The 20,733-nt window shown below is 47.9% G+C and overlaps 1 protein-coding gene across 3 annotated transcripts in view; it reads left to right on the plus strand.

The window, feature by feature from the left end:
* Positions 1–20,733, plus strand: part of drosha (drosha ribonuclease III) — a 190,389-nt gene that overhangs the window by 97,891 nt on the left and 71,765 nt on the right. For all 3 annotated transcript variants that reach the window (XR_011947910.1, XM_072510131.1, XM_072510132.1), the window contains exons 23-24: positions 9,822–9,892; positions 14,704–14,748. Coding sequence is in view for 2 of the 3 variants with exons in the window: in XM_072510131.1 (XP_072366232.1) it covers positions 9,822–9,892; positions 14,704–14,748 (116 nt within the window). In the remaining variant the exon portion in view is untranslated. The remainder of the gene's footprint in view (positions 1–9,821; positions 9,893–14,703; positions 14,749–20,733) is intronic.

Genomic DNA, 20,733 nt, shown 5'->3' on the forward strand with positions numbered 1-20,733 from the left:
GGGAGGTCGTGTCTCACTAACTTGATAGAGTTTTTCGAGGAGGTCACTAAGATGATTGATGCAGGTAGGGCAGTAGATGTTGTCTATATGGACTTCAGTAAGGCCTTTTACAAGGTCCCCCATGGTAGACTAGTACAAAAGGTGAAGTCACACGGGATCAGGGGTGAGCTGGCAAGGTGGATACAGAACTGGCTAGGCCATAGAAGGCAGAGAGTAGCAATGGAGGGATGCTTTTCTAATTGGAGGGCTGTGACCAGTGGTGTTCCACAGGGATCAGTGCTGGGACCTTTGCTCTTTGTAGTATATATAAATGATTTGGAGGAAAATGTAACTGGTCTGATTAGTAAGTTTGCAGACGACACAAAGGTTGGTGGAATTGCGGATAGCGATGAGGACTGTCTGAGGATACAGCAGGATTTAGATTGTCTGGAGACTTGGGCGGAGAGATGGCAGATGGAGTTTAATCCGGACAAATGTGAGGTAATGCATTTTGGAAGGTCTAATGCAGGTAGGGAATATACAGTGAATGGTAGAACTCTCAAGAGTATTGAAAGTCAAAGAGATCTAGGAGTACAGGTCCACAGGTCATTGAAAGGGGCAACACAGGTGGAGAAGGTAGTCAAGAAGGCATACGGCATGCTTGCCTTCATTGGCCGGGGCATTGAGTATAAGAATTGGCAAGTCATGTTGCAGCTGTATAGAACCTTAGTTAGGCCACACTTGGAGTATCGTGTTCAATTCTGGTCGCCACACTACCAGAAGGATGTGGAGGCTTTAGAGAGGGTGCAGAAGAGATTTAACAGAATGTTGCCTGGTATGGAGGGCATTAGCTATGAGGAGCGATTGAATAAACTCGGTTTGTTCTCACTGGAACGAAGGAGGTTGAGGGGAGACCTGATAGAGGTATACAAAATTATGAGGGGCATAGACAGAGTGGATAGTTCGAGGCTTTTCCCCAGGGTAGAGGGGTCAATTACTAGGGGGCATAGGTTTAAGGTGAGAGGGGCAAGGTTTAGAGTAGATGTACGAGGCAAGTTTTTTACGCAGAGGGTAGTGGGCGCCTGGAACTCGCTACCGGAGGAGGTAGTGGAAGCAGGGACGATAGGGACATTTAAGGGGCATCTTGACAAATATATGAATAGGATGGGAATAGAAGGATACGGACCCAGGAAGTGTAGAAGATTGTAGTTTAGTCGGGCAGCATGGTCGGCACGGGCTTGGAGGGCCGAAGGGCCTGTTCCTGTGCTGTACATTTCTTTGTTCTTTGTTCTTTGTTATCATACATAACCGATACTTAAAGCAGAATGATTCTTTTGACTTAAACTAAATTTCAGCATTTTTCAGGTTGGGTTTTAAACTGTTAAATTGTCATGGCTATGATCTATTAGCACACAAAATAAATCATTACTAATGATTCTGACTGAAATAAATCAAATGATGAGCGGTGCACATGCTACTTGTTAAAGGCATGGGGAAAATGCCAAAGGATTAATATACGTGCTGCTCCCACTGAAAGTGCTGTGGTTTGCAGCCCTTCGTAAGTCACTATCATTGACGGTGATACAGTAACGGTTTTGGGTTTGAGAACAACTATTGGATTTTTAAATACTCGCTCCAATGATTAATGTGTACTAATTGGTCTCCTGTGGAGCTGTACATAGGGAACGAGGCAATGTGTGGTTGTGAAACAAATTAAATAATTGGACCACATTTCTCAGACACAGCTCTGTCACCATTTTGAGCTCCTACGTTCTGCCTGAACTGTTACAAGGCAATTGTTCGTTTTTAAAATTCAGGTTTCAGGAAATTTGGGAAGCCGGAACTTGAGGTTGGTCAGAGGATACACTCTGGAGGCGGGGAATCGGGTTTGAGTTTGGGAAATATTTCGGGAGCCACCTGCAGCTCTGCAGGCCTAACTTCACTGGAAGTGCATTCGCGTAGAAACGAGGCGTCCTCTATCCTTGTGCCCATCCAGTGAAGAAGAGCTTGCTAGGAACTTTCAAGCCCAGTTGAGAGAGGGCTGAGGCAGTATTGTGTCCACATTATCGAGGAAACTTTAATTACACCGTGTCTGGGCAGCCTTCACATTAAAAGAGAAATTGAGTATTGTTGAAAAAAAGAGACATGCTGTCGAAGCTTTACATCTTGCACTCAACAGGGAAGAATCACAAGACCAAATCGGAAAGGGAACAATAATTTGCACTGCATGAATGGAGGATGCTGATTGGTTGGCAAGCGTCCCAACAACTGGTGGTCGTATTAAATAGCACATCCTTTGGCTGTTCGCAACCGGCAGACTACAGACCACACTCAACCAGCCGTGTTTGCAAAACTCCAAAGTGTTCAACATTAGATGTGATTCCATGATTAGACAACACCAAATAAACTATCCCAATTGTGCTACAGACTACACGAACAATCAATCAGTCGGGCTCGCCGTGTGACTCACTTGCGCACGTGAGAAGATACATATCGTCACACACAGGGCCCTGTCCTTTGCAAATAGAGAGAACCGTCACGCATTGTGCCTTTTCCAACTAAACAAAGGCTTGGGGGTTCAGCCATTCCAAGTTTCGCTGCCCACGGCAATGCCTTCACCAACCGGAGTCAACTTGCCTCGTTTGAATTTAAATAAAAGCTTGGCAGTTAACTGTTCCCTCATACATTCTTTATGGCAATGCCTCTACTAATCAGAGTCCACTTTCCAACCAATCAGCACCTTCTCTTGCAGTAGAAATTGTTGTTCCCTTGGTGATTCAGTATTCTTCCAGTTCTGTTCTGATGAGTGCAAGACGATAGGCTTCTATAGCATGCCTCTTTTTTCAAGTTGCTCCGGGATAATCATGGCTGCCCTACTATGTGACTCCTCACATTTGCAATTCTTTTTCCAAACATGGGGCGGGATTCTCTGAGCCTCCGTGCCGAAATCGCGCTTGGAGAGGGGGCGGAGAATGGGGTATCAGACCCGCGATTGGTCCGAGGCCGGGATGCGAACCTCCGGCGACCGGAGAATCGACGGCAGCCGTGCGCGCGCATGCGCGGTCGACGCGGCGCCGTTGGGGGCCGTTGAAAGAGGCGCCCGCGGCGATTCTCCGCCATCGACCGGCCGAGTTCCCGCCGGCGTGGATCCCGTATGGTTCCATCCGCCGGGAGGTTGGTGGCGTCGCGGCTGCGGTGGCCGTCCTGGTGGGGGGGCGCGGGGGGAACAGTCTCCGGGGGGGGGCCTTCACGATGGCCAGACCCGCAATCGGCGGGCTGGCGCGATCTGCGGGGCGGGGGGCTACCTTCTTGCGCTCCCGCTCGCTGTGTTGGTCCGCCATATTGCGCGGGGCGGCCGCCACACGCATGCGTGGACCGGCGGCAAGAAGTGCAGGTCCCCTTTTCGGCAGCAGCTGTGCGGCGCACGCTGGGGTCCTGCTACCCTTCTTAAAACCGGAGAATCACTCCAGACTTTTTGAAAAAAGTTTGCAGCGATTCGCGCCCGTTTTCTGGCGAGCGTGGGGACATAGCCCCATAGTCGGAGAAGCCCGGCTATGGTGTCTTGGTTTGATTAGCCACATCATGGTGTAGTGTTTGACCTTAACCCGAATCAATGTTAAGACAGTCAACTTCAAGGGCAGCACGGTGGAGCAGTGGGTTAGCACTGCTGCCTCACGGCGCCGAGGTCCCAGGTTCGATTCCGGATCTGGGTCACTGTCCGTGTGGAGTTTGCACGTTCTCCCCGTGTTTGCGTGGGTTTCGCCCCCACAACCCAAAGATGTGCAGGCTAGGTGGATTGGCCATGCTAAATTGCCCCTTAATTGGAAAAAATGAATTGGGCATTCTAAATTTAGAAAAAAAAGACAGTCAACTTCTTTGTTTCAAAAAGACCCATTCAATTCAGGAATGTCTTCAGACGGGCTCAGCGTGGGTGCAATTGACACCTCTTCTTCTGGAATGTGTTCTTTTATTTTTGTTAGAGAATGAGATTACTTTTGCACCAGCCAGGTCATCTGACTTTCGGCAGCCGTCTTTTCATCACATCGGCCATTTCTATGAACAAAAATGCCAAAAAGTCTACTTCGAATAAAGTTTGCAGAGTGTTAGGAATAGGATTGGTGACTGGGTCTGACAAACTTTCTAAAATTGTTATGGTTTAGGTTTTAGGATTGTATCTTTCGGTTTTGAAGACTACTATATTTTTGGACTGTTAGTTTAAATGTAGGCTGGATGAAAGTTGTCATGTGACCTGTTTGATGGAAGCCTGGGTGATTTAATATTTGGAAATCAGAAAAAATTCAGATTGGTTTATTGAGAGGAAGGTGAAAGATATTTACATTTTCAGACACTGGATAAAAGCAAATTACTGCGGATGCTGGAATCTGAAACGAAAGAGAAAATGCTGGAAAATCTCAGCAGGTCTGGCAGCATCTGTAGGGAGAGAACAAAGAAAGAATTACAGCACAGGAACAGGCCCTTCGGCCCTCCAAGCCCGCGTCGATCCAGATCCTCTATCTAAAACTGTCGCCTATTTTCTAAGTATCTGTATCCCTCTGTTCCCCGCCCATTCATGTATCTGTCTAGATACCTCTTAAATGACGCTATCATGCCTGCCTCTACCAGCTCCGCCGGCAATGCGTTCCAGGCACCCACCACCCGCTGCGTAAAGAACTTTCCACGAATATCTCCCTTAAACTTTTCCCCTCTCACCTTGAACTCGTGACCCCTAGTAATTGAGTCCCCCACTCTGGGGAAAAAGCTTCCTGCTATCCACCCTGTCTATACCTCTCATGATTTTGTAGACCTCAATGAGGTCCCCCCTCAACCTCCGTCTTTCTAATGAAAATAATCCTAATCTACTCAACCTCTCTTCATAGCTAGCGCCCTCCATACCAGGCAACATCCTGGTGAACCTTCTCCAAAGCATCCACATCCTTTTGGTAGCTAACGTTTCAAGTCCAATGACTCTTTGTCAAAACTAACAGCCAGACAATGTGGGGAATATTTATACTGTGGAGTGAGAATGAAAGATGAGTCATAGCCACTGAAACCCAGGGAAACGGGGCGCTAATAGCCACAGAAACCGAGGAGAAAGAGTGCGAATGTCAGTCCCCAGAGAGAACAAAAGGTGTGAGAGGCCAAACAGCAGAGAATCTAACATCAGAGGCTAAACTGTGACAGATGGAGATGTGGGGGAGAGGAAAGGGGAAGCAAAGGGGAGAAGGGGTAAGGAAATGTGGATAAGATTGGGGGATATATGAAGAAATACAAGAAAGAAAGAAATCGTAAGAGACAAGGTGAAATGAAAGGGGCAGCACGGTAGCCTTGTGGATAGCACAATTGCTTCACAGCTCCAGGGTCCCAGGTTCGATTCCGACTTGGGTCACTGTCTGTGCGGAGTCTGCACATCCTCCCCGTGTGTGCGTGGGTTTCCTCCGGGTGCTCCGGTTTCCTCCCACAGTCCAAAGATGTGCAGGTTAGGTGGATTGGCCATGATAAATTGCCCTTAGTGTCCAAAATTGCCCTTAGTGTTGGGTGGGGTTATGGGGATAGGGTGGAGGTATTGACCTTGGGTAGCGTGCTCTTTCCAAGAGCCGGTGCAAACTCGATGGGCCGAATGGCCTCCTTCTGCACTGTAAATTCTATGATAATCTATGATAATCTATGAAATGGGATGAAAACAAATTGGTCTAGGTGGGGTAGAGCTAATCATCTGAAGTTGTTGAATTCGATGTTGAGACCGGAAGGCTGTAGCATGGCTAACTGGAAGATAAGATGTTGTTCCTCCAGTTTGCGTTGAGCTTCACTGGAACATTGCAGCAGGCCAAGGACAGACATGTGGACATGGGAGCAGGGTGCATTTCTGGTACATTTTCAGACAGTGGCAGCATATTTTATACAATGTAAAGATTCAGAGTCTCTCGAAGTTCCTGAGGAGTGATGTAGATTTTCTTTTTGTAAACAGTTGTACTGAAAACTCTCCTAACCTTGCTTCAACGATGAAAGAAACTTCAGATCAGAGATAACGAATGAACATTTCTACTTGGATATAATGCTAGTTTGTTTCCCATTGCAACGGGAGGAAAAAGATTGAGGAAGCCATTTTGTGATTAGGTTACGTGCTTCCCTATAAACACAGACTGTGAGCAGTTGGGGTGCCGTGTGTGGTCTTTAGCCAACTGAGCAGTAGAGAGCAAATATGGAAGCAGCCAGGCCTGTACCCGAGGAAGTGAACATGCTGACTATCATTCACCACACAGAGTAAGTGGGAGCTCAGGTTCAGGTTTGAAGACCGAGTTCCTGAGAAGGTAATAAATACTGGACGACTTTCCTAGCTTGAAGCTCGAGGAGGACATTCAACATGTAGGACAGTGAGAGAGTGCTCTCGGATGAGAATTTACCCAGATGGGAAAGTAAAAAGAAAGCAACCCATTGAAACTTGGGAGTAACTGTGAATGGTTTGCTGTAAGGTCTGTAACTCCGTGGGGAGTGCGATCTGTGATTCAGTAAAAAGGAAGCATTTATTTCTATAATTTAAAGTACAAGTTTCCTGCAAAAGAAAATAGTGTTTAGCCATTTGCAATTTTATTAATTTGTTTCAGTAGAAGTTTTAAAATGTGAAACCGTGATGTGTTGTTCTTTCAGCTGTTAACTGGAAGTTCAGATTTTTTCTTTTAAGAAGTTCTAGTCTCTATGGAGATGGTAACAACATTGAAAATAACTGGCTGCAGGTCCTTGGAATGACAAAACATGTGCCCCAAGTAAGAAATATCATACACAGGTAGCTAGATTGATTATGTAGTGTAATTAAAGATTCAAGGAAGTTGCAATCAATGAAAATTATACTGTATCCATCTAATTACATGCCAGCCATGGTCACATAGCTTGCTAACATCCGCTCTCATTATACATTAATAATGACCAATTCGAGGGGGGAGCCAAAAGGAAATTTGTGCATGGAGCTCTATGCCAACTCAATGTCCTCGGGACAGAAGTTGGGGGGTGGGGGGGAACGACTAAAATTGGTTTGCCACCTTTTTTTGTAAAGTGAGCAAGAACAACATTTGTATTGTAGTTAATGACTGTCTTCACTGCGAAGAATCGTTGCACAACACGGTTTGACAATCACAGCCTGTGAGGTATGTGCTGCGTAGGGGTGAACTTTGGGATTAATAATTCATCAGTTAAGGTAGCCAAGGAGGCTGCTCCCAACAATTTTGTTCTCCTCGAGTGTCAGAACCACTTCAGGGAGATTTGATTAGTGGCACCCTTTGGTGAACCGGTGAAATCATTGGATTAAACCCGGTGCCGCCCTGTTTGGTGAACTGTGTTAACCTTCATTGTGAAATGCAAGACTGTGATGACTGTGCAGTTGATTGGAGCCGCTCTGCACCGACATCGGACCTCAGGACCTCCCCTGTCTCCTGCTGTCTCGAGACGAGGAGGTCAAAGGGGTAACCTCTGACCCATTTGCATGATGTGTCCTTTTATCCTTTGTGAATGCAACCAGAAAGATCGCCTTCATTTGCAAGCATTAAAATCTGTGCACGAGCCTGGGAGTGAAATGTCACCCTACTCCGCTGTCTCGATTGTTGGGTTTCACTTTGATGTATCTTGAGGATATATGTAGCAGTAAACAATGTAGAGAAGGGAATCTCGAACTGGTGGTAGGAATTTCTCAACACTTCCGATGCGTTTCCGGGTGCACTTTGTTCTGTTTTGTCATCTTAAAATGTAGTCATTGAGGTAGGAACCTTGGAATCGTTTGCAAGAGTTTGAGGTTGAATAGCTGTGCCCCAGCAGAAGGGCAGCGGGCTGGATTTTATGTCCTCCCACCAATTTGCTGCTCAACCCGCAATATGCCAGATGGGCGGGTACCGACCATAAGACATAGGAGCAGAATTAGGCCACTCGGCCCATCGAATCTGCTCCGCCATTCAATCATGACTGATATGTTTCTCATCCCCATTCTCCTGTCTTCTGCCCATAACCCCTGATCCCCTTATTAATCAAGAACCTATCTCTGTCTTAAAGTTACAGTGATTTGGCCTCCACAGCCTTCTGCGGCAAGAGTTCCACAGATTCACCACCCATTGGCTGAAGAAATTCCTCCTCATCTCTGTGAATAAATAATAACTACAGGTGTGTTGAGCTTTTTAAAAAGCCTGTCAACCTGGATTATATGCCGTCTACAGCGTAATACAGTTGGCATGGGCAGTGGGCGGGAATGGGCAGGCTGTTTTTCTGGCCTACCTGGAAACGGGCAGCAAGGAAGGGGATGCTTCGTTCGGACGGTGCCCCCTGCACATTGGGGATATCTCTTTGCATCCCCCCCACCTCTGCTGGACCAAGATATCACCCCTCCCCTTTCCTTCTGCGTCCCACATCCACCCCGCCCCTCCTGTAGAATGTAGCCCAGTGCATTCAGGGAAGGGCAAGCTGGAGGGAGTAATTTTCCCTGGCGAAAATAAGAATGGCATTGCTGTTTTAGTTACCAAAATGATCGGTGGTGGTCTTGACTGCTGATGACCAAAACAGCTGTGTGAAAGAAATCGGCTAGAGACTCGCGTTCCGCAAAAGACAAACTTGGGGATAAGTTGTCCATTCGTCTGAAAGATCCCAGGAGATTTTTTTTTCTGTCAGTTTTTCTATCCGGACTCTCCAAAGACTTCAGGGGTTAGTGACATCCCTAGGTGAGCTGATGTAATCATCACATTAAAGAGAGTGTGAGGAATGATGAGGTAAGTTGTCTTCCGTATCCATAGTGATCGTCCCTGGTGCCCGTTACCACCGCTGACGATGGCATTTCCTGTGTGTGAATTGGTTATTTAGGCTTGTTTTCTGGTCTGGAATCTTTGTGTTAAAAGTTAAAAGCTGAACAAAACTGCGCATAGTTAAAACACGCAATAAGTACCACTGGCACGTTCTACTTTTCTGCAAAATTCAGCGTATTATTTTCATAGCTGCAAACATTATTGTGGCTCTCCAACGTTACACGTTGAATAATTTGATGTATAAGGTTGAAATCCTGTCAAAGTCATAAGGCTTGCTGGGTAGGCCTGCCACGAGCTGGGGAATTGAAATTGGTTTTCTGCTCGAACCCCTCGTGGTTAAGCACCTGCTAATTGATCGTAAGTTGATTACTTTTGCAGGAGCTGGTTTCTGACCCCCCCCCCCTCGCTCGTTTTTTCCTCCACCATTTTGAGTTTAAAAATAACTTAAGACCTGCTTCAGTACTTAGTTACCCGACAGCGCGGAGCTGGTAAATGCAGACTCAGCGACATTTCAGGGGACAGTATTTGCAAGCAAACAAAAAGAGTGTGGACAAGGTACACCCTCGTGCCGATCCTTGTGTAGCTTATTGGTGCCCGATCCTTCAAAATGTGAATGAATAGGGGCAGCACGGTGGCGCAGTGGGTTAGCACTGCTGCCTCACGGCGCTGAGGTCCCAAGTTCGATCCCGCCTCTGGGTCACTGTCCGTGTGGAGTTTGCATATTCTCCCCGTGTTTGTGTGGGTTTCGCCCCCCCCCTCCCCCACACCCCAAAGATGTGCAGGCTAGGTGGATTGGCCACGCTAAATTGCTCCTTAATTGGTAAAAATGAATTGGGTATTCTAAATTTATATTTTTTTAAAATGTGAATAAATTAAATATTGCATTTCTCAAAGGAAAAGATTGATTGATGCTGCTGCCTGTTTGAATGCATTAATTATTTATGGTCTTATAACAGTTTTTGGTCGGGTTTAGTCAAGTTTGGGAGCACATGGGAGTGTCTACCCTTTGGGATTCGCCATCTTTGGGTGTTCTTTTCCATCTTTTTGAAATGTGTATTTACGTTGCAGGTGCCGTCTACCTGGAGGGTGGCCTCGAAGAAGGCAAGCACTTGTTTGGTCGACTCCTGTTCAATGGCTTGGTAACATATGCGATATCCTTATTCTCACAATGATCACTTTATCTTTTGCATTCTGATTTCCTAGAATCCAGTCTTTTGCATACGATTTTAATTGGTACAAAATGTTTTTTTTTTGGGGGGGGGGGGCGCTTTTTCTTCTCCAAGAAAATTTTTATTATTTTCTGGGTAGATTATTGCTGTTCATAGTGAATTTGTTTTGGGGGTGTTCCTTGTTTTATATCTTTGCATTTAACAGTTGTCTAAACCAACACGCAAGTTGTGTTTTAAAGCAGCACAGTCTTTTACTTGGTGATTAACCCCCTGACTGTGCTCCTGCAATGGGTCTTCCCTTTAATCCCCTTCACGTGGCTGGCAATATGAGGATGAGGTTAAAGAGCGACCAATGCGTTAATGTGCAGCGGTGTTCTATGGAAAGCACTGATTTCAGAAATGCTGTGTTCAGTCTGTTTAACCCTGTCCTTTTCTTTATTCGTTCATTCATGGGATCTGGGGTAGGGAGGATTCCAATAGCAAGGCCAGCATTGATTGCCCATCCCTAATTGCCCTTGTCAAGGTGGTGGTGAGCTGCCTTCTTGAACTGCTGCAGTCCCTGTGGCGTAGGCACACCCACAGTGCTGTTAGGGAGGGAGTTCCAGGATTACGACCCAGCGACAGCGAAGGCACAGCCGATATATTTCCAAGTCAGGATGGTGAGTGACTTGGAGGGGAACCTCCAGGTGGCTGGGGGGCGGGGGGGGGGGGGGGGGGGGGGGGGCGTTCCCAGGTATCTGCTGCCCTTGTGGGGGGGGTTCCCAGGTATCTGCTGCCCTTGTCCTTCTAGATGATAGTGGTTGTGGGTTTGAAAGATGCTGTTGAAGGAGCCTTGGTGAGTTGCTATGACCCTGTGTGATTGGTTGAGTTTGTCATCTTCAATTCAGTTAATTAGTCAAGGGTTCTTACTGTGTAACTTTACAACTGACCCATACCTTTTAATAGATGAAAATACTATGGAGCAATTGAATGAGACCCCGCCCCACCCCCCTCCCCCACACACACACACACCAAATGTTGCAACTGGTTGTTCTCCCAATTAAATCGAGATCCTCTTACCAATGTTTCTGTCACTCAAAACAGTTACCCCATATCTATCACGTTGAATCCCTTCAAAATCTCCTAATTATGGTAAAAGTTATTTTTCCAAAATTTACCTTGGTTCTTTTGCTCAACAAAGCATCAAATTGTGGTCCCTCCATGGTGCAAAATATTCACTGGCTGAGTTCCCTGGTGAAGTCTGGCTCCAGATAATTGTCTTCACAGATGGACGTGACTGGCAGGAGGAGGTCATGGGAGCAGGAATAGGCCATTCAGCCCTTTGAACCTGCTCCGCCATTGAATAGGATCATGGCTGGTCTGACTCTGGCTTCACTTGCACCTTCCTGCCCACCCCCACCTCCCCGTTATCCTCGATTTTCCTTGTGTCGATCAAGAACCCATACAACTCAGTCTTGAATAGACTCAGTGACACAGGCCCCTCTGCCCTCTGGGGAGCAGAATTCCATACACTAAACAACCCTCCGTGCAAAGAAATTCCTCCTCAACTCCACCTTCAATGGCGTCCCGCTTATTCTGAGTCTGGCCCCCCCCCCCCCCCCCCCCCCCCCGTTCTAGATTCCCCAGCCAGGGGAAACATCCTTCCTGCATCAACCTGGTCAAGCCCAGTAAGAAATGTGTACGTTTTCATGAAATCGCCTCTCATTCTTCAAATGTCCAGAGAATACAACCCAGTCTTCTCAACCTCTCGTAGAATTATTGAATCCCTACAGTGCAGAAGGAGGCCATTTGGCCCATCGAGTCTGCACCGACTCTTGGAAAGAGCACCCTACCTAGGCCCATGCCCCCAACCGAACCCTGTAACTCCACCTAACCTTTGGACGATAAGGGGCAGTTTAGCACGGCCAATTCACCTAACCTGCACATCTTTGACCTGTGGGAGGAAACCCGGAGCACCCGGAGGAAACCCACGGGGGGAAAGTGAAAACTCCCCACAGTCACCCAAGGCCGGGTCCCTGCCGCTGTGAGGCAGCAGTGCTAACCACTGTGCCACCGTGCGTCCTCACAGTCCCAGTAGTCAGTCTGGTGAACCTTTGTTGCGCTCCCGCTGTGACAAATAGATCCCGTCTTAGGTAAAGAAACCTAACTACACACAGTGCTCCATGTTATTCCCTGGGAGGGGCAAAATCCCAGGGCTGGTCAGGAGAAAAACACTCTGGAAAATTTCCTTCCGAGATCCGCAGGCGGTCAAAACTCCTGGACCATGTGGTTACCTTTAAAGCCAACTCCTGTACAATGGGAACCGGTCTGTTTCCCTCTTAGAAGGCAGAGGGGGAGTGCCCCCTCGCCAGCTGGCTAGCCTCACCATGCTCGGCGAAACTAAAACGCCCAAGGTCGAGTATGTCTTCATGCCGTGCCAGAAATCTACAGCAAGAACGTGTTGCAAGAGCAATTATTATGGGCCAGGGTTTAGAGAACACCAAAGTATATCATGGAGATCACCTGATCCACAACTTTTAATAGATTTTGGTTATGGGGAGCACAAGGGCCCACTCTACAGGTGTGATGCAACAGAGATCTAAAGTACTTTTAAAACAAAACAATGTTTATTCTATGAATTCAGTTAACATTTTATAAACATCTTATCAACTACCAACACTGATAATCCCCACAGATACAATACTCTATAGGTAACCCTTAGTAACTTTCCTAACAACATTCATAAGCCAAACAAAACAGTAGGTTTGAATTCCTTATAGAAAACAGGTATTACTTTGAAGTTACCAAGTGGTCTGGAGACATTCTTTAGCATCAGAGAGAGAAATCAAAATGCACCTTCTTGCTTGAATGCAGCTCCCCAACTGAAAACAGAACCAAGTCACAAAGCAGCTTCCAGCTCAAAACGAATGTAAAAGACAGAATCACATTCCAGCTCCACCCACACAATGACATCACTGCAGCTATTTGATAAACATCCATTTCTTAAAGGGACCCGCACAGGTCACAATAAAGTACATCACACTTAATCCATGCCTCACTTCATATAAGGAGGGTGCAACCAGCAGGAAAGGCTTTCAAACCTGGAGCTCCCTTCTCGAGAAAAGAGAAGGCAGGAATGTGAGCCTTTGGAGCTCCCCAAACCCTTGAAAGGGTTTGATAGGACAGACGTAGAGCAGATGTGCCCACTTGTGTCCTGCAAGTTCAAAAACAGGGCCTCTGTTTATAAGATGGTCACCAATAAATTCAATCAGGAATTCAGGAGGAACTCCTTGACCCGAAGAATGCGGATTCCACTAACACGGAGAGTAGGTGAGGCGTAGATACATCTGGATTGATCCATGAGGGGGAAAGGAATAGAAGGACACATTGACGGGGTGAGGTAAAGTCGCCTGAGAGGATGCTCATGTGGAATATAAACGGCAGTAGATCCCAGCGGTTTCTGTGCTGTTAGTTACTTAGGAGTGGGCGGCAGAGAGATTGGCCAAGGAGAGAAGCGGGGGTTGTCCTTAGAGCAGAGAAGACTTAAGAAGACATTTGAGAGAGCTGTTTAAATAAATAAATAAAGACCGGGAGTGGGATTCTCCCAGCACCGATTTCATAATCGGCGATCGGGCGGAGAATCCCTTTTGACGCCAAAATCGGGGGCGGTGCCTGTTTGACGCAAGTTTGGCATGCTCCGCCCCTCCGAAACGGCGTCATTGTGGCACGCCTTCGGGACGGGCTCAGTGGGTCACCTGAGGGCCCTTCCCCGATGCTCCGCCCCCGTTGAGCCAAGTTCCCGACGGCGCGGTTCACCTTTGGTCTCAGCCGTGCGGGGGACCCGGCATGGTGGCCGGACTGTGTCCAGCGCCACCACAGTCGTGTGGGTGCCGTGCTGCTGGCGGGGGGGGGAGGCTTCCGCGAGGGCTGGGAAGGGGGGTGGCCAGGGGGGTACTATCTGGCAGGCCTGTTCCGTGCACGGGCAGTGCCGTGTTTTCTGGCGCGAACGCTGCAGGTCGTCATGCGGCACGGTCCCGCCTGCTAGCCCCTCACTGGTCGCTGGAACGGTGAGGGGGCGCCGCCGATCTTTTTCCACATGATCCCAGATCCCATTTCCCAGATCCTCCGCACTTAGCCTCAGGAACAGAGAATTTGGTCCAAGGTTTTTCCAGACGCTGTAAGTTCACTAATCGGAGGGCACAGATTCAAGGTGATTGACAAAAGAACCAGAGCCGAATTGAGTAAAAACTGTTCTATACGACGAGTGATAAAGATTTGGAATGTGCCGCGTGATAAAGTGGTGGATTAAGATTTGATGTGTAGACTTCAAAAAGGAATTGGCAGGGATATGTGGGAAGAGTGGGGTGGGGGAGGGGGACCAACTGGGTTGCTCTTTGGAAGGGCAGGCACAGGTTCAATGGGCCGAATGGCCTGCCTCCTGTGCTGTGCTGTTCTGTTCTATGATTCTTCGGGATTCTAGGAATCTCTCAACTTGGTTAAGTTGTTGAGCAAGTTGCAGTTGTTTCTCACGGAGCCACAGTTGGGATGCTTTCTCAATTACATTAATTTTTAACTGGCATATTGAGTGCTCTGATAATAAATGCACTGGAGGTTAATTGGTTCAGGTTCTATTTCCCATTCCATGTCGCTTTTTATTCCAGCACTATTGAATTTTCAATGGTGTGTCGACGTTAAAAATGGTGGTGTAACTCTCTGCGTGGCGGTTTTTATTTAGTAATGTAACCTTTTTGGTATTACATCCCCAGAATATTAAACAAACCTCGTCTGTCTCTCTCACACAGGATCTGCGCGATGTGTGGCTTAATTATCCACTTCATCCTTTGCAAGTAAGCACCAGTTCCAAACATTTTATAATCTGAATAATTCTGCTACCTAGTCTGTGTACCCGTAATTTGTTCGTTATCTGTGAATTTCTGTAAACCGCACAATTGGTTGAATGCTGAAAAAGAGCTGGCGGGGGAGGGTGCGGTCAGTGTGCGGGAGGGGCTTATTGCGAGGCAAGGGTGTACAGTGTACTGGGGGGTTGTACAGGATGCTGGGGAAGAGGTGGACAGTGTACTGGGGAGGGTGTACACTGTACTGGGGAGGGTGCACACTGTACTGGGGGGGTGCACACTGTACTGGGGGGGTGTACACTGTACTGGGGAGGGTGTACACTGTACTGGGGAGGGTGTACACTGTACTGGGGAGGATGTACACTGTACTGGGGAGGATGTACACTGTACTGGGGAGGATGTACACTGTACTGGGGAGGGTGTACACTGTACTGGGGGGTGCACACTGTACTGGGGATGGTGTACACTGTACTGGGGGGGTGCACACTGTACTGGGGAGGGTGCACACTGTACTGGAGAGGGTGTACACTGTACTGGGGAGGGTGTACACTGTACTGGGGGGTGCACACTATACTGGGGATGGTGTACACTGTACTGGGGGGGTGTACACTGTACTGGGGAGGGTGTACACTGTACTGGGGAGGGTGTACACTGTACTGGGGAGGGTGTACACTGTACTGGGGTGTTTACAGTGTACTGGTGAGGAGCAGGGGGGAACGGGTATACAGTATCCTGGGGAGGGGTGGACAGTGTGTGTATTGGGGGAGGGGGCTGTCGTGCACTGGTGAGGGGGGGGCGGGGTGGAATGGGGTGTACAGTGTTCTAGGGGGAGGGGGTGTACAGTGTACTGGGCAGTTCACACTGTCAGTAAGGTGAAGGTTAGCAGTATACACACTGCGGTCAGGGCATGGTGAGTGTTTCCTGCACAGTTTGCAATGACCAGTACAGGCGTACTTTGCGATTATAAAAAAAAATAAAAAAATTCTTACTATTTTGTGTATTGACATTTTTCATGAGATTTGATTTTTCTTAGTCCCTTTGAAACTTTTTGTATTCCATTTCTTCGTTCCTCTCGCTTCTTAAATCTCTCTCGTCCTGTTTTGACTGATGCGGAATCGACCTTTTTGATGTTTTATTAACTGCTGACTGTGTCGGAGCAGACAGCGACTGACCACCGTGACTGTACCGCCCCGGATTGGCACAGCGACGCTGCGCCGTTAAAGTGTGTCCACGCTTCAGCAAAGAGAATGCTTTGGCAAAACGCTGCAGGCATGCCGGAAATCTGGAATAAAAACAGAAACTGCTGGAAAGAGACAGCACCTCGGCAGCTTCTGCTCTGACACGAGGCCATCCAGACATAGTGTTAGCACTGGCCTGGATTCGCCGCCCTGTGGAGCGAGGTCCCCATGTTGCAGAGAATCACAAAATCAGGATCGGAGCTGGCAGGATGTAAATGAATCCATTTAGTGGGCCCGGCACTCTAAACTCCGGTCCTCCGAGACCCTGGGCCGGGAATCACATGGGCGGGAAATAACCGCAGGTCTCACCAAACGTGATGGATCTTGCGGTGGGCCCAGGGTGGATCTCAAGGGAGTTTCCCCCAAAGTCCGCCAAGGGCCGCCCTCTTAGCCCCCCCCCCCCATAATGCACTACCTGCCCACCCCTCCTCTAGCAGGCCACCCCCACCCCCAAAACAGGAGAACCCCGTCAGTAAGGAGACCGCCACCTTCCAGAACTGCCTTAATAAGGAGACCTCTCAGAAAGTTAGGTAGTCTTGGGGGGGCGGGGATTGCTTTGTGGTGCGGAGAGAGAGTCTTGACAGGGGGTGGTGGGGGGGGGGGGGGGGGGGGGGGGAGTTGCTTTGTGGTGCGGCATGGACGGCACGGGCTTGGAGGGCCGAAGGGCCTGTTCCTGTGCTGTACATTTCTTTGTTCTTTGGAGGGGATGATGTGGCCCACCACGGGACTTCGTTTCGGGCCACCCGCTCAAAATAGGGCGTCCAATAGTGGGATTCCCTCCTATTCCTCGCCGTGTGTGTCGTTCGCTCGCTCTCCCCCTCCCTCTCACACGCGGCCCCTCTGGCGCGCACGTGCCTGCCCCCGCCCCGCTCTCTCTCTCGTGCACGCCCCCCTCTCTACAGATGCTGCCTAGCCAGCGGAACATTTCCAGCGTTTTTCTGTTCTTGTCGAAGAAAATGCATTGTCAATCACCTCTCCTCACACAAAGTGCTGGTCACTGCTGGATAATCCGGTGATATAATGGAAGGTAGCTTCAAATCACAGCGTCCTGCGGTTGATGGCAAAAGAGGGGGCTTTTGAACTAATGGGATTTCTTTTCACTCCTGGCTGTAAAAGATTTCTGGTGCCACTCGAACTATGGAAAGGCAAAGCAGCCCCTATTTTAAATGTATCCTGTAGTCGCTATTTGTTAGAACCGAATTAAGAGTGGAGTCTATAATTCTGTTGCACAGGTGGAGAGACGGCGAAAGGAAAGGGATCTTGAATATATTTTCTGTTTCTTCTGAGCAGGTGGGGATTATTTTTTTTTCAAAATTTGCATCTGTTCTGCTTTTGGAGAGTGCTGCGAATTCTCAAAGGACCAGTCATCAAATGCTGTTGCTCCAGAATAAAACCGCTAGCTCCTGTTTCTGACGGTTACTGCTGTCATTGCCACACTGTTTCCAAGGAAGTTATGGCCCCAAAATATCCGTGGAGGTCTTGCCTGATGCCTTCATTAAACCCAGCGGTTGTCCTATGGAACTCAGTGGCAGCAAGGCGGCGCTGTGCGGTCTTGATTCTCTTCCGGGATGTCGCGGGCATCCTCGTAAGGGGGTTGACCCTCTTACATCCGTTGAAGCTCTATCAGAGGGTGATCCTGAGGAGGAAGGGGGCTGTTAAACCCGGCGTTGCTGCTTTTCCGACTTGGTCAAGGTTCACCTGAGGAAGGAGCAGTGCTCCGAAAGCTAGTGATTCAAAACAAACCTGGTGGACTTTAACCTGATGTTGTAAGACTTCTTGTTGTACAAGAGTAAGGGCACAGGGCATTGATGAGACTGCACCTAAGGTACTGCACGCAGTTGTGGTCTGCTTGCTTAATAATTTGCATTGGAAGCAATCCAGTCTTCAGACGAGGGGGTTTATGTTATGGGGGAAACGTTGAGCAGGCCAGGCTATTGCTCACTGGCGTTCAGAAGAGCGAGAGGTGATTTTATTGGACGAACATTCTGAGGGGGCTCGACTGGGTGGATGCTGTTGTTGGGGGGATCCAGGCCGATTGGTGAAGTTGAAACCAAAACACAAGAGCTTTTCTTTATCCAGAATATTTATCTGTTCAGTCTCACGACTCTCCTCCCACACACCCGGTGTACCAGCTGTCCCCTATTTATACGCTCTCTTAATTACCTATAAAATAAACTAGTTGACAAATAAACTAATGAACAAGTAAACAGCATCTTAAAGGAGCATGTCCCCTATTTATACTCTTTAAAAGAGTACATCAATTCAACAAATGGGCAAACTTACCAATTAACAAATGAAGGGGAAAGTCCCTTTAAAAGGCACTGGAACAAAAGATGCACATCTGAAAGGAAACTTACCAAACTCGCACTGCAGTGTCGTTGTGGGAGACCTGTGATATACCCCAGCTCCCTGTTCAAGGCTACACAGCAGCGAACACAGACGTAGGAGAGGAACAGACAGTCAGTCCTCTATTTATATATGTTGAAAGTACTTAATTAAACAATGTCCTTAACCTGTGCATATTAACAATGCTGTTAACAGTCGAGAGGACGTTTCCCCTCATGAAGCATTTAGACCTGGGGGCACAGTTTCAGAATGAGAGGTGCCCTATTTCGGATCGAGGTGAGGAGGAATTTCATCTCTGAAGGGTCATTAATCTTTAGAGTTCTCCTTCTCCTTCCCGGGAGCAGTGGAGGCTGGTTGATTGAACATATTCAAGGCTGAGCTGGCCAGTGTTTCGGCCTAGAGGAGAGTTGAGGGTTCTAGTGGGGCAGGAAAGCGGAGGTCAGGCTGCATTTGGATCAGCCATGATCCTGTTGAGTGTGAGAACAGACCCGATGGGCTGACTGGTCGATCCCTGCTCCCTATTTACAGAATTGACAGTGCAGTTGGAGGCCATTTGGCCCATTGAGTCTGCACCAGCCCCGAGAAAAGCATCCTACTGAAACGCACGACTCCACCCTATCCCCGTAACCCAGTAACCCCAGCTAACCTTTCTTTGGACACAGAGCAATTTATCATGGCCAATCCACCTAACCTGCACATCTTTGGACTGTGGGAGGAAACCGGAGCACCCGGAGGAAACCCACGCAGACACTGGGAGAACGTGCAGACTCCGCACAGACAGTGGCCCGAGGCTGGAATTGAACCCGGGTCCCTGGAGCTGTGAGGCAGCAGTGCTAACCACTGTACCACCAGATTTCCCGTTATTATTGCGAGCACCTCTCAGTCTCCTGAATTTCACAGAGTATCTCAGCCCATTCTATTCGGATGGGCCCATTAAGGGTTGCAATAGCTCGTCAACTGCATCACAGTGTGGCCTGCCCCTCCCGACACTCTGCCTTCTCCCAGCAGGACTGGACAGGCGTTTCAGCTGACCCATTCCACACCTGGGTTTAAAATCTGTCAGGACGGATTAAACCTCATTAGAGCCGGATCCAATTCTGTAAAAACAAATATATATATCCAAATAAGCTACATATATTTTTTTTTAACCATTTTTCTGTTTTATTCCCAACACATCGCCTGGCTCTTTGGAACCTCTGTTTAGCGCTTGAATTTTCATTGCGGTAGCTGGGAGGGGTTTCTGAGCTGACGAGCGTGGCTTAAGCAAAATTAATAATACAGAATCTGAAAGACGAGATCAGCGAAGCATCTAGGGTTAATGATCACATCCATAGATGTTGATTCAGCTCCCAGACGCGCGCGCACGCTCTTATGCGCAGTAACACTTTGAATGACTTATGCAGCCTTATTGACAAAATAACAGAGAGAAAAATCAATTGCAATTAGACTGAAACTGTAATAAAAGGTTTCAGATAATTGGAATTTTTTTCTGAACTGTTTAATTTTTTTTGAAAGCGACCATGACAGCTAGCCGGTTTGTACTGAACTCTGGTGCAGAGATTTCTGGCTCAAATCCTGCTGTGAAAGCAGCAACCCTATGTTTTCTTGGTCTTGTTGATGAGCATCGTTGCCAGCACAGTGGCTAAATTTCCCCGTGTTCTGGAGATGATAAATAATTTGCAAAGATGCTTATGCTGATTTTTATTACTGAATAAACTTTGCATATATATTGCCTTTTGAATTTGTATTTCAAGTACCTTTGCACCTCATTGCAAACTCAGAACATAATCATACAGTTCTGAATGATTACCGAGACACATTGTAGCTGTCCGATTAAATTCTACCATTCGGGAATGTGTTTACAGCTCGCCGACGTGCTTTTCAACCCTCTCTCCTGCCCTCGTAAAGAAAAGCTCTTGTCGCCAGCAGCTGTATTGGAAATTCAGCCTCCTTTCGCAGCGCTCTCCCTTTCACGTCCCCGTCAGAAAGACTGAAATGAACTTTGCCCTAATGCGCTGCCGTGATCTTCGGGGCCTTGTGGAAGGAAGGCTCACGACTTTGTAAATCGTCAAATTAATATGCCGTTTCCAATGGGGACCGTAGACCGCGGTTTTGTGGAGCCTTTGATTTATGTTGCCTTTTAGAGAGAGTGGTGGCTTCCATCTAACAGAGGGAAGCTCCTGCATGCTAATGAGGACAAACCTCAGTCCATTGTCTTGTTTTAATTGTGTGTGTGTGTTTGTTTTCCTCCTCGGAGTCTATTTTGAACCAGCAAGATTTGGTAATATTTCTACTCTTGTGGATGACAGCCAAATCCTTTTTGGCATGTCACAGCGTGATTGATGAAATTTGATACTGGTCCACACAAGTCTACCGGTTGCTTCGCTGATAT

Source organism: Scyliorhinus torazame, chromosome 6 (genome assembly GCF_047496885.1).
Source record: "Scyliorhinus torazame isolate Kashiwa2021f chromosome 6, sScyTor2.1, whole genome shotgun sequence".
Taxonomy (NCBI): domain Eukaryota; kingdom Metazoa; phylum Chordata; class Chondrichthyes; order Carcharhiniformes; family Scyliorhinidae; genus Scyliorhinus; species Scyliorhinus torazame.